Source organism: Chiloscyllium plagiosum, unplaced genomic scaffold (genome assembly GCF_037043375.1).
Source record: "Chiloscyllium plagiosum isolate Xiang-an unplaced genomic scaffold, Cpla_swu_hap1 HiC_scaffold_10, whole genome shotgun sequence".
Classification (NCBI taxonomy): domain Eukaryota; kingdom Metazoa; phylum Chordata; class Chondrichthyes; order Orectolobiformes; family Hemiscylliidae; genus Chiloscyllium; species Chiloscyllium plagiosum.
Genome location: NW_028270148.1, coordinates 78548697 through 78563018, shown reverse-complemented (window position 1 = coordinate 78563018; position 14322 = coordinate 78548697). Strand labels below are relative to the sequence as shown.

At 37.2% G+C, this 14322-nt stretch overlaps 1 protein-coding gene across 2 annotated transcripts in view; it reads left to right on the top strand.

The window, feature by feature from the left end:
• Positions 1-14065, top strand: part of tulp4a (TUB like protein 4a) — a 392269-nt gene extending 378204 nt beyond the window's left edge. The window contains exons 12-13 of one of the 2 annotated variants that reach the window (XM_087991477.1): positions 651-3133; positions 6510-14065. In XM_087991477.1, the coding sequence (XP_087847603.1) occupies positions 651-3133; positions 6510-6626 (2600 nt within the window). In that variant the 3' untranslated portion in view covers positions 6627-14065. The remainder of the gene's footprint in view (positions 1-650; positions 3134-6509) is intronic. The other variant, XM_087991476.1, reaches the window with a different exon arrangement.
• Positions 14066-14322: the final 257 nt, after the last annotated feature.

Sequence of the window (14322 nt, the reverse complement as noted above, 5' to 3'; positions counted from 1 at the left end):
GACACATTTTTCATACCATGGTTGGTCAGTGCCTGGAATACATTGCCAGATGAGTTGGTAGATGCAAATGTAATAGCAAAATTAAAGAGACATTTGGACACATGAACAGGCAGGGAACAGAGGGAAGTGCACATGTTTAAGCAGATGGAATTAGTATAGAATGGCATCATGATTGGCAGAGATGTGGTGGACCAAAGGGTTTGTGTCTGTGTTGTACTGTTCCTAATTCCAGATATATGTTGAATTCAAATTCCACCATTTGCCACGGCAGGATTCGAACCCAGCTCCCCATTACCTGGGTCTCTGGATTAACAGTCCATCGCCTCCCATGTGTTTTATAATTCAATGTAATGTTGACCTCGTCTTAGTCCGATTATGCCTTTCATATTAACTCTTCAAATTTCCTTCTGATTAATATTAGATTACTCCATTGTACTGCCTATTATACCTCTTCTTCAAATGTGCATTTTTATTGACATAGACAAACTAAAAATCATTCTTAAAATTTCTCAAAATTATACAACGTATGTGCTGCAAACAGTACAATTGAATGTCATTAGAAAAATAGCAGTGTATGCTTTTCTATGGGGCAAGCTAAATATTTTGTCGGTAATAAAGAATTTTTAAATTTTGTTCTTCTCTTTGCACAGTGAATGGAACAACTGGAGCTCCAGAAAACAATCCTCCTTGCACTGTTAACATTCCCATTGCACCAATCCATAGTTCTGCTCAAGCAATGTCCCCTACCCAGAGTATTGGACTAGTTCAATCGTTACTTGCCAATCAGAATGTGCAGCTTGATATTTTAACAAATCAAACAGCTATTGCAGGAGCAGCAGAACGTGGTTTGGACAATTCCAGCCAGTATGCAATTTCTAACAGGTTTTCAAATCCTGGGCAGGCAATTTTTGGAAGTTTGGAAACCAGCCGAATGACTGGTGGATCACAACAGCAATCACCACAGCTTGGGGGGATTGTACAGATTCCCAACATGGAGCAGGTGGAACGAGAACCTGAGCACTCTCAGAAAATCAAGTCGATGCGAACAGTGCCACAGTTCCTGGAAAGCAATACAATGCCATTCTGCACAACCCCCGAAGTGCAGTTAGCTAAAATAAATGCACATCCACCTCCTCCGTATCCAGGGACTATAACAGCTTCTGCAGCCACCTCTGCTACTACTCCACCTGCAGACATTTGTCTGAAAAAAATAGATCTCTCCCTCTTTCCTACTAGACATCTTCAAACCCCTCTAGGTTACGAAAGAATCACAACATTTGATAGCAGTGGAAATGTCGAAGAAGTATATAGGCCTCGCATGAGAATATCAAGCAGTCAAAATACGTATACACTTCCAGGCCCAGGACAGTCACCTTTACAGTTGCCTTCAGCAGATGCTAAGAAGGTACAGCAGGTATATGGCACATTAAATAGGCTGAGTGTTGCTCACTGTGTTATTCCTAGTGGAGATCCACCTCCTTATCCTGATGCCACCAATAGAAGTCAGCGTATTGATAGTAACACTATACAAGTGCCATTGCAAAGTGAGAGCAAAGATGCCACAGCAAAAGTGTCTCAGCTGTTAGACTCACATAGGATTATTCAACATGGTCATAAACTGAAGAACAATTCTGTGTCTGCACAGTACCAGCAAACCTCTCTCAGATCTCCACCGGCTCTCTATACGTGTACTCAGTGCATCAACAATGGAAGCAACAATAGTAACATTAATAGTAGATCAGAATTACCTACTGGGACTGGCTCTCAGCTTAGCACTGTAATTGTCCACTCATCTAGTACATCACCCCTCTCTTCTCAGTCATCCTATAATCTGCTAAGTGTTCCAGACAACTGTCAGGATAGAACTGAATATGTTAATAATGCTTTCAGTGAGGATGAATCTATTTTGCAGCATTGTCAATTTGAGAAATCCATTAGACATATTACATTAAATAATGAGATCAACATGAGCATGAAGCAACCACTCCCATATCAGTGGGACCAAACAGGGAGTGAGGAAATTTGGATTCCACAACAACCAAGTCAGATTTCTGCAACAGCGTGTCATAAACCACCAGCACTCATCTTGGAACAATCACATGTGGAAATACCTCATGTACCAATCATTCCTATTAAATCTACAAATAGTCCAACAGTCACTTTCCAGTCAAACTTTGGATTCACATTACCATATCCACTAAGTTACAGCGCATCTCCTATTGCAGCCTTTCAGGCCTCTTTTCCTTCTTCAGAAGCTATAATCCCACCTCCATACCCACAACAAGACTCTTCTGTAGTCGTGCAATCTGGTTATCCAGCTAACATTGGCTGTTGTCCATTGCCACCAATGTATCCAACCAATAACACATTTTCTAGTCTACAGCTCCCCCCGATTACATTACATCAATGGAATACTTACAGTGCTTGTTCCCTGATGCATAGTTCACAGGGTACGTTGAGCTCAAAGCCAGACGTGCTTGTTGAGAAAGCTGGAATGCCTTCATTTTCAACAGAGTTTCAACACACGAGAACTGAGGCAATTATCGAAACAGCAGACAACTTCCAAGAGGTCGTCTCTCTGACAGAATCTCCTGTTCTTCTGCGAACAGATAGATATGACAAGAAAAGCCATAAACGGTTAGACAGCAGACCAGAGGAGGCAAATATGCGAGCTGTAACTGAAGGAAAAATGAAAAAAGACGCAAAGGTGCTTACAGACTTCAATTCTCTAATTTCTAGCCCGAGACTAGGAAGAGAAAAGAAAAAAATCAAAAGTCAAAAAGATCAGATAAAATCCAAAAAGCTGAATAAAATGAGTGAGTTTCAAGACAGCTCAGAAAGTGAGCCAGAGTTATTCATTAGTGGAGATGAGTTCATGAATCAGAGTCAGAGCGCCAAAAAGGTTTGGAAAACTAAGAGAAACTTAAGGACAGCGAATGAAACGGATGAACTGAAATGTCGAAGGGCAAATGAAAAAGAGGACGGGAAATTGGGGAATCAAGGATTTGTGTATGTAATGGCTAACAAGCAGCCACTCTGGAATGAGGCAACACAAGTATATCAGTTGGACTTTGGAGGAAGAGTGACCCAAGAGTCTGCAAAAAACTTCCAAATTGAGTTGGAAGGACGACAGGTATTGTAAAATAATGTACAATATAGTTTGCTGCAACACATCACAGTCAACTTTCATTGTGGTCTAAATTTATTCATTGTGGCTTAAACACTTTTGCTGCTCATGAAGCTATGAGAGGGTGCTAGTTTGATGCTCAAAATGTCCACGGAAGGATTTTGGTATGGTGCTTATGATACCCAGAAAAGAGTGTTTTGGCTGGTTGCTCATGCAATCCTCATGTAGGAAAAATACTGAATGCTGTAAGTGTAAAGAGCTTTTGTAGCTATATATTCCTTCATAAGAGGGTTCTTCAAAATGAACAGCTGTGTTCAGCAGTTATGTTTCCTTGCATCTAGAGATAAGCTTTATGAATGAATCTGACTCTGTTATGGGCTGCACAGTGGCTCAGTGGTTCGCACTGCTGCCTCACATCTCCAGGAACCCAGTCTCAGGTGACTGTAGATTTTGCACGTTTGACATGTCTACATAGTTTTCTATCAGATGATCCAGTTTTCTCCCACAGTCCGAAGATGTGCAGATTAGATAGATTGGGCATGCTAAATTGTCCATAGTGTCCAGGAATGTGTCGACTAGGTGCTGTGGTAAATGCAGAGTTGTGGGGATAGGGGAGGGAGCTGGTTGGGTCGGATGGTCTTCAGAGGGTTGGTGTGGACACAGTGGGTTGAATGAAAATTCCAGAATACTTTCTAATCTTATTTGAAACCACTTGTTTCTATTCTAGATTTGTTTCAGTTGTGCAGTTTCAATGAATGAGATAAAATAGTCATTTGCAGCAATAAACTTATCTCAGGTGAAATCATAGGTTTTACTGGTCTCTGCATTCTACAAAACATTGAATTGTTGATCACATGGGCCCTGTTTATTATTTAGTCTCTGACTTTTGTAATAATTTTGCAACTTAAATTACAAAGTCACTTGTAACAGGCTTTAGAAAAGTGTATCTTTTGCATTTTAATACTTAATTATATTGCTTCTTGAATTTGTTTATGGATATTAATAATTAAATGCTTTCGTTCTCAGTTTGGTATCGCAATAATAACCAAGTAGTGCAATATCATTAGAGTGATTTGGGGCAGGAAAATTTGTGACTTTACGTCATAAAGTTAGAAATATGTCTGAAAGACTTATTAATGATTTAATCAACATCTATTTTTTATTTACTGAAAATTAAATCTAATCTGCAACATCATATCTGACTGAATGAACCAAGCAGAATGAATCCCAAAAATCAGTGTGGGAAACACAGCAGATAATTAAACCACTTATTTTAGTAGAGGTAGCCTGCAATATCCCAACTTTTCTATTTACAGCATCCATAAGTTGGGGTTGGGAGGTGTATATTGCACCCATATAGTTCTATTTGTTAAAACAACCTATTTCTCAAATGGCATTATGGCTGTAAAAAAAGTCACTTTTTTGAATGATGAATTTATGCTTTGAGAATGGCAAATTTAAGAGAAACATTTAAGTTATTTGGTAGCAATAATGAGGTAGTCATAATGTAAAAGATTTAAAAAGAATGGAATTCTTTCTAATTCCAGGACACCTTTTTTTAATCTGGTATGTAGAAGGCCCCACGGGATTAGGGGATGGTCTTGAACTTAAAATTAAGTCATGAAGTGGTTGAGGACAAGTGCTTGAAGTAATAACTGGGAGAACATTTTTTCTCACACAGGTCATAACTTCAGTAGATTCATGATCAGTATAGAAGAGGAAAAAGATGGGCCTGAAAGGTTCTAAGCGATTACATGTAGTATTCCAGAAGTGGCCTAATCAATGTCCTTTAAAACCACAAGATGACCTCCTAACTTTTATACTCAATACCTGGGACTCCACCTTCAAGGAACTATGAACTTGCATTCCAAGGTCTGTTCGTTCAGCAACACTCTCCAGGACCTAACATTAAGTATATAAGTTCTGCTTTGATCCGCCTTTCCAAAATACAGCGCCTCACATTTATCTAAATTAAACTCCATCTGCCACTCCTCAGCCCAATTGCCCATCTGTTCATGGTCACATTGTGCTCTGAGGTAACCTTTTGGCTACCCTACACCTCCAATTTTGGTGTCATCTGCAAACTTACTAACCAGACCTCCTGTAATCACATCCAAATCATTTATATAAATGACAAAGAACAGTGGATTCAGCACCAATCTTGATGGCACACTGCTGGTCTCAAGCCTCCAGTTTGAAAAGCAACCTACACCATCACCGTCTGTCTTCGACTTTCAAGCCAGTCTGTATCTAAATGGCTAGTTCTCCCTGTATTCCACGTGATGGCAACCAGTCTACAGTAGTTGCCATCACATGGTTGTCGAATGCTTTACTGATGTCCATCCAGATCATGTCCACTGCTCTGCCCTCTTCAGCCCTCTTAGTTACTTCTTTAAAAAACTCAGTCAAGTTAGTGAGACATGATTTCCCACACACAAAGCCATATTCAGTCCTTGCCTTTCCAAGTACACATAAATCCTTCTTCAGGATTTCCTCCAACAATTTGGAAATTGTAGATGTAAACAAAGAAAAAACTTAGGATTTGCATTTACTGTGGACCAGCAACAATGCCATTCCTTGTCACAATATAAATTCAAACTATTTTGTATTTGGCCATTAATTTTTAAGACTATTTATCTTCAGTCTGCCATTTCTGCCTCTTCCCATTCAAAGGTTTTATTTTAGATTGTTCCACTTCAAACTTTACCATTCTCTTATGTGTTACAAATATAAACTTTGTGGCACAATATCCAACAGATCCCCTCATCTGTTTGCTATAGAATTTTAGAGACTCCCACTTCATGCAGCCCTCCCTCCTGCCGTAGTGCAATTAATTAGAGACAAAAAAACTGTAGATGCTGGAAATCAAGATAGACAAGCAGAAGGCTGGACGAACACAGCAAGCCAGGCAGTTTCAGGAGGTGGAGTCCTAAAGAAGGGTTACACCTGAAATGTTGACTTCTTCACCTCATGATACTAACTGACTTGCTGTGTTCTTCCAGCCTCCCGCTTGTTTGCCTCTGCTGCAATTAGTATCTAATTAACGTCTACGTCCGTGTGGCTGGAAAGAAGAGATCAGGGAAAGGTAAAAGACCTAGCTGGTTAAATTGGTAGGACTTTCTCCCATGAGAAAAAAAAGTCTCACCCCCAACCAATGTACCTGAAATATATACAGAGCATACCCTGGTTGCCGGTAATCAAAATGTATTGTTGAGTAGGCTAATTTAAAAATCAAACAACAAATTAACAATAGTTAAAATAAAGATGATACCATGCTGCAAACGTAAGCCTTTAATCAATTGGTTCATTTACTGAACTTTGATCCAATTCCAATCGGAAAAATTGCTTCTTTCCAATGCCTGTAATTTATTTTCTTTTGCAGGTGATGCAATTTGGAAGGATTGATGGTAATGCATACATCTTAGATTTTCAGTATCCATTTTCTGCAGTGCAAGCTTTTGCTGTTGCATTAGCTAATGTTACCCAACGTCTGAAATGAATGAGAAGAACTAAAGTGTTTTCTGGAGCTGAGGATCAAAATTTCCACGATGTATGTTGAAAGCACCGTGGCTGAATTGGTCTGGGCAGCCACATCACTGCGTTTGACTTTAAAGGATCTCCTATTTAGTCTTGAACAAACAGGAAGATGGAAGAGCATGCTTTTCAGATGCATGCCATGATGATTACAGTTCAGATACCTTGCTGTTCTGTAGATCTTTCCACCTGATTACATGCTTGTTTGAATAACCCAGTAGAATATGTTTACCTGTTGACTAGAAGGCCTTATATTACGGTGTAATTTTCTTTTTTTCTTGTAACAAATACAGGAGCTTGCTTTCTTTGCTGTTTTTTTTAATAACAGTAATAATACTTGAACAACACACAGGATTCCTGGGAACCGGAATGATTGAGTTTTGAATATGGTATTAGTAAATAGGTTATGTCAATATTGGTGAGCACTGGAAAGAACAATTTAAGTAGCTCCTAAGTTGAAACTAACAAGGACATTGAAATCTTCAGAAGCATTTTTGAGGTCGAAAGTTTTAATAGTCATTGCTTTGAAATTAATAGTGTTTTTGTTGAGCTGTTTTAGTGCTAAATATCATTTTAGTTGAACATTTTGTCAAGTTTTATTACTCTGTTTTTCTTTATTTCTGATGACAAGCTAAGTAGACATGTATCTCTGATAGTGAATTGTTTTCCAAATTGATCTGCAAATTACTAATTTTGGGTTATATCTGTAAAGTAGGGGGACCAAACATTCATAAATATGCAATGCTAAAGGATGTGCTACTATTTTCTATATTTTTAGATAGCTTTTTTTATATTTGATTTAGATGGTGATGCAGATGTGAACTGCTGTGGAAAGTGGTAGTGCTTGCTGTCACGGGGTTTAGGTAACTTGAATATGGTTAATATTTGTTGTATTGCTAAATCATGAATATTTTAAATTTCATTTTGAAGAGGAATTCCAACCAACATCATGAGTTTGGAATCAAACACAATGCTTGACAAGATGGAATAAAATAGATTTTATACAAATGTAGAATTATTTTTATCCTTACTGAATTTGGATTGACATTTTCCATTAACATTTGGGATTTGTAAGTACCAGCAATAGTTCATACAATTAAATTTTATGCAACAGCAAAAGACCATTGGTCTATAAGATCTGTACTTTTACTTGTGCTCTAGGCTGTACCCTTAGGTCAGGCACTGCCCAAATCTCTAGTAGGACTATCTACATACTGGCACAAGAACCTCTCCTGGATGCACTTTAAAAATCCCAAAGAATACAAAATATAAAGAACATCGACCCTTTGGTCCACCAAGACTGCGCCTTTCGTATCTCTACGATCCCGCTAATCCCTGCCTATTCATATCTGTCAAGCTATATCTTAAATGTTACTATTGTATCCACCGTCACCACTCCTCTGGCACCACATTCCACGCATTTACTACCCGGTGTGTAAGAAAAACTTGCCAATCTCATCAAGCTTACCCTGTTTTTATCTTAAATCTATGTCCCCTAGTAAATGACTTTTCTACCATGAAAGAAAGACTATCCATTCTATCCATGCCTCTCAGAAATTTACAAAATTAGGTCAGCACTCATCCTTCAACATTCAAGTGAAAACAAACCAAGTTCGTCCAATCTCTCCTCATAGCATATACCTTCCAAACTAGACTCCCTCCAAAACCTCTACATCCTTCTTGTACTAGACTGTTTACAATATTCCAGCTGTGGCTTAGCTGAAGTTCTACAAGTTCAATTAGATTCCATTTAATTCTTTCACTCTTAAGACTATCTCAGTTGAATATTTGGAGTAGTCTGTCATTTCTATTCACGGTCTCAAGATTACAAAATTGTTACAACATGGAAGAATACCATTCAACCCATCATGTCTGTACTAGCTCTGCAAGTGAACATCTCATTTTAGTGCCATTGTCCTGCTTTCTCCTCATAACCCTGCAAAATATTCCTCATCAAATGATCATCTAACCCCTTTTGAAAACCTTGAATGAGTCTCTCTTCACCGTTTTCATAGAATTCCCACGGTGTGGAAACAGGCCATTCAGCCCAATCACCACGCCGATCCTCGGAAGAGCAACCCACCCAGACCAATCCTCCACCCGATCCTGTAACTCTGCATTTCCCTGGCTAATGCACTTAACCTATACAACCCTGGGAACTATGGTCAACTTAGCATGGCTAATCTACCTCTTTGGACTGTGGGATGAAACCAGACCATCCAGTCGAAATCCACGCAGACACCCAAAATTGGAATGGAACCTAGGTCCCTGGCACTGTGAGCCACAGTGCCATCATTTCTCTGTCCCTGAACATTGTTGTGTGAACATATCACTTATCCTCTTGTTCTTGATCTTTTCACAAGTGGGATCATTTTCTCAGTACTTACTCTGATTTTGAATCTTCAATTAGATTTTCTCCCAGCTTTCTCTTCCCGAGTTAAATTTCTGCAATCTTCTTAATTGAAATTCCTTTTCCCTTCAGCCATTCTCATAAACTTCTTCTGAACTCTCCAATGCCTTCACATCCCTTCTAAAATTCAGTACCCAAATTGGACATGTTACTCTAACAGCTGAACAGTTCCTTCATTAATATAACATAATCTTGGTTTTGTAATCCATGCCCCTATTATTAAAGCCTGTTAATACTGTATCCTTTATTCATCACTCCCTCAACCTACCCTGCCACCCTTTAATAGCTTATGTGCATATACATCCCCGTTTCTCTGCACACGCATTATGTTTAGAGTTGTTCCCTTTATCTTTATATTCTTGCTCCATGTTCTGTATTGAACTTTATTTGCCGTCTGTCTTCTCAATTCCACATACTTGTCTTTGTCCTTCATAATTTACAATGATTCCAGGTTTTGTATCATCTGCAAATGTTGAAATTGTGCACATTTCTCTTCATTAATAAGTCAGGAAATACAAGGGTCCACGGTGAGCTGCACTGCAAAACTTTTTTCCCAGTCCAAAAGAATCTATTAACCATAACTTTGTTTCCTCTCACCCAACCAATTTTGTATCTATATTGCAACTGACACTTCTATTTGATGAACCATGCTCATTAGTCTGATCTATTGGGAGAAAAGCCTTCCTGGTCCAGTGATTGCCTTCAGAGCAAGTGATTAAATTGTGAGTGTTAGCCGGTGCATTCACATTGTGAATGATTGGATGGTTTTGATACCTCCTTGTGTAAAAAGATTAGAATTCATTGACCAGTCTTTTGAGTATTTGAAGTACTCCCTCTCCCTCAATGCCTTTCTAAATTGCAAGCTGCATATCTCCTACTGGCTCTCTCTTCCACTAACACATGCCACATGCATTCCTTCAACTGCTCCTCCCCCATTTTCATTTCCTTCCTTCCAGCCTTCTCTGAACTTAAAGCTCATATGGAGGCCCACTCCATTAATTGGCTGGCTGACATGCAATTTCTATGCGTCACAAGGCTGACCAGGACTGGGTGGGAATTTATTTCTGTTGATGTTACCCACATGCACACAACTTAAAATTTTACCTCTTGGAGGTAATGAATGAATGAAGTTTGATAAATTGAATGAATGTGTCAAATTTGCTTCGTTGAAGTTTGTTTCCCTGAATAAATGAATGCTGTTTGATTCATTGAATGAAGTAGTGGTGTTTAATTAATCAAATGAATGCATGAAGCTTGCTTCATTGAATCAATGAGTGAAGCTTGATTCACTGAAATAATGAATGCATTTTCATTCAGTGAATTATTGAATTCAGTTTGATTCATTGAATGTATGAGTGACGTCTGATTGACTGAATTAATGAATGCTGTTTAATGCTTTGTATATTTATTGTGAAATTTAGAGAATCAAGGTTGTTTCATTCAATGAATGAATGAAGTTCCCTTCATTAAATGAATGAGTTAGGTTCCATGAATGAATAATTGAAGTTTCATCAATGACTGAATGAATGCAATTCGTTTTTTTGAATTAATAAGTGTAGTTTGATTCATTGAATGTTTGAGTAAAGTTTGATTTGATGAATGAATTAGTGAGTTTCGATTTGTTGAGTGAATGAATGAAGATTGCGACGTTTAATAGACAAATGAAGATCGGTTCATTGAATTTCCTTCATTGAAAGAATGAGTGAAATTAGATTCAAAAATGCATGCTGTTCGATTCATTGAAGTTTGATGAATTGAATGACTGACAGAAGTTTGGTTCAGTGAATGAATGAAAGCAGTTTGATTCATTGAAAATAATTGAATGCAATTTGATTCATTGAATGATTGAATGCAGTTTGATTCATTGAATGAATGAATGAATACGGTTTGATTCATAGAACATAGAAAAGTACAGCACAGAACAGTTCGTTTGATTCATTGAATAATTGAGTGCAGGTTGATGAATTGAATGAATGAATGCAGTTTAATTCATTGTTGATACATATCAACATTGCTAAATGGAGTTTGATTCACTGAAATAATGAACTCCGTTTGATTCATTGAATGAATGAGCAAAGTTTGATTCATTGAATGAGTTAGTGAGATTTGATTCGTTGGGTGAATTACTGCAATTTGCGTCATTTAATAAATGAATGAAGATTGATTCATTGGGTGAACGCATGAATTTCCTTTAATGAATGTAGTTTCTTACATTGAATGAATGAGTGTATGTGATTCATTGAACTAATCTGTGAAGATTGACGCACTGAATAATGAATACAGTGTGATTCATTAAATAAATGAATGAAGTTTTATTTATTGAATGAGTGTATCAAACTTGCTTCGTTGAATGAAGGAGGGAAGTTTGGTTCATTGAATCAACGAATGAGGTTGAATTCAATGAATTATGAATTATTGAATTATTGAATACAGTTTGATGCATTGAATGAATTGGTGAGGGTTGTTTAAGTGAGTGAATGAATGAATTTAATAAAGGAATTAAGGTTGATTGTTTGAAAGCATACTCGAATGAAGTTTGATTGATTGAATAAGCTTCGTTGAATGAATGAACTAAGTTGATTCATTGAATTAATGAATGCAGTTTGGTTCATTGAATGAAGGAGTGGTTTGATTCACAGATTTAATGAATGCGGTTTTATTCATTGAATGAATGAGTCAAGTTTGATGAATTGAATGAATTAATGCAATTTGATTCATTGAATGATTGAGGGAAGTTTGATTCATTGAATGAATTATGAGGTTTGATTCATGAGTGAGTAAATGAATGAAGTTTGTGTCACTAAATAAATGAACTGAGATTGGTTCATTGAATGAATGCTTGAATTTCCTTCACTTTAATAATGAGTGATGTTTGATTCATTGAATGAATGAATTAAGTTTATTTCATTGAATGCATCTGTGAAGATTGATTCACTGAAATAATGAATACAGTTCAAATCATTTAATGATTGAAAGAAGTTTGATTTAATGTCTGCTGTTCGATTCATTGAATGAATAAAGTTTGTTGAATTGAATGAAAGATTGAAGTTTGATTCATTGAATGAATTTATAAAGCTTGCTTCGTTGAAGCAATGAGTGAAACTTCATTCACTGATTTAATTAATGCACTTTGAATCCGTTAATTATTGAATCCACTTTGATATATTGAATGAATTAGGGTTGATTGATTGAGTGAATGAATGCAGTTTGTGTCATTTAATAATTGAATGAAGATTGATTCATTGAATGAATGAATGAATTTCCTTTGTTGAATTAATGAGTGAAGATGATCAGAGGATTAGGTAGGGTAGACAGTGAAAGTCTTTTCCCTAGGATGATGGCATCAGCGTGTACAAGGGGGCATAACTACTAATTGATTGGTGATAGATTTAAGACAGATGTCAGAGGCAGGCTCTTTATGCAGAGAGTGGTAAGAGTGTGATATGCACTACATGCTAATGTAGCCAACTCAGCCACGTTAGGGAGATTTAAACAATCCTTAGGTAAGCATATGGATGAGTTTGGGATAGTGTAGGGGGCGAGCTGAGAATACTTCACAGGTCAGCACAACATTGAGGGCCGAGGGCTGTTCTGCGCTGTGTTCTATGTTCTAAGTTTGATTAACTGAATTATTAAATGTAGTTTGCATCATTGAATGAATGAGTGCGGTTTGATTCATTGAATTAGCCTGTGAAGATTGACTCACTGAAATAATGAATATAGTTTGATTAATTAAATAAATGATTGAAGTTTTATTCATTGAATGAATGTATCAAACATGTTTCCTTGAATGAATGAATAATGTTTGAGTCATTGAATTAATGAATGTAGTTGAATGAATGAATGCAGTTTGATTCAGTGAATGAATGAATGCAACTTGATTCATTGAATGATTGAGTGAAGTTTGATTCATTCACTGAATGCTGAGGATTATTCATAATCTAAAATACAGTAAACTAATCTACTGTATTACCAAAATCTCGCAGCTCTTCGACACAATCTCCCTGTTATGCTTTCTTAACAACTCTATCCAAATGGGTGGCAAATTTGAGGGATCTATGCAGTTGAACACTGTTCCTTCACAGTGCCAAGAATCCTGTCTTTAATCCTACATTGAGCATATAAGTTCGATCTTCCAAAATGCATCACTTTGAACTTCATCTGCCATATCCAGGTTGAACTTCATCTGCCTTTTCTGAGCCAGCTCTGCATCCTGTTTATGTCATGCTGCAGTCAGCAATAGCCCTCAACACAATTAATGGCGCCTCCAACCTTTCTGTCATTGGAAAATTTATGAACCCACCCCTCAACTTCCTCATCTAAATCATTTATTTAAAAAACTACAAAGAGCAGAGACCTATGAACCCTGCAGGACACCACTCAACATGAATGCGTTCCATCTACAAGCACTGTCTGACTTCTGTCAGCAAACCAATTCTGAATCGAGACAGCCTGTATCCCATACCTCCTGACTTTATGAATGAGCCTACCATGAGGAACCTTGTCAAATGCTGAAGTTCATTTACACCACATCCACTGCTCAACATCTCAAAGAACTCAATAAGATTTGTGTGGCATGGTCTGCCCCTCACAAAGCCATGCCAGCTGCCTTTAATCACGTTATTCTTTTCCAAATAGTGATAAATCCTATCCCTCAGAATTCTTTCCAAAACCATGCTGACCACATTTTCCGTATCTATGCCCCTCATAATCACGTTATGCTTTTCCAAATAGTGATGAATTAGTGAGATTCGTTTCATTGAGTGAATCAATGAAGTTTGTGTTATTTAATAAAGGAATGAAGATTGATTGAATTAATACATGCATTCCCTTCATTGAATTAATGAGTGAATCTTTATTAACTGGATTAATGAATGTAGTTTCATTCCTTGAATGAATGAGTTTTGAATCATTAAATGTATGAACGAAGAGTGACGTTTGATTCACTGAAATTTTGAAATGATTTTGATCCATCAATTATTGAACACAGTGTGATTCATTAACCGAATGAGTGAAGTTTGATTGCCTGAATTAATGAACACTGTTTCATGCCTAGTATGAATGAATGAAGTGTGATTTATTAACTTAGAGAATCAAAGTTGTTCATTCAATGTACGAATTAACAAGTGAAGTTTGGATCATTGAATGAATGAATGACATTTGATTCATTGACTGAATGAATAAAGTTTACTTCATTGAATTAACGAGTGACCTTTCATTCATTGAATGAATGAATGAATGCAATTTGATG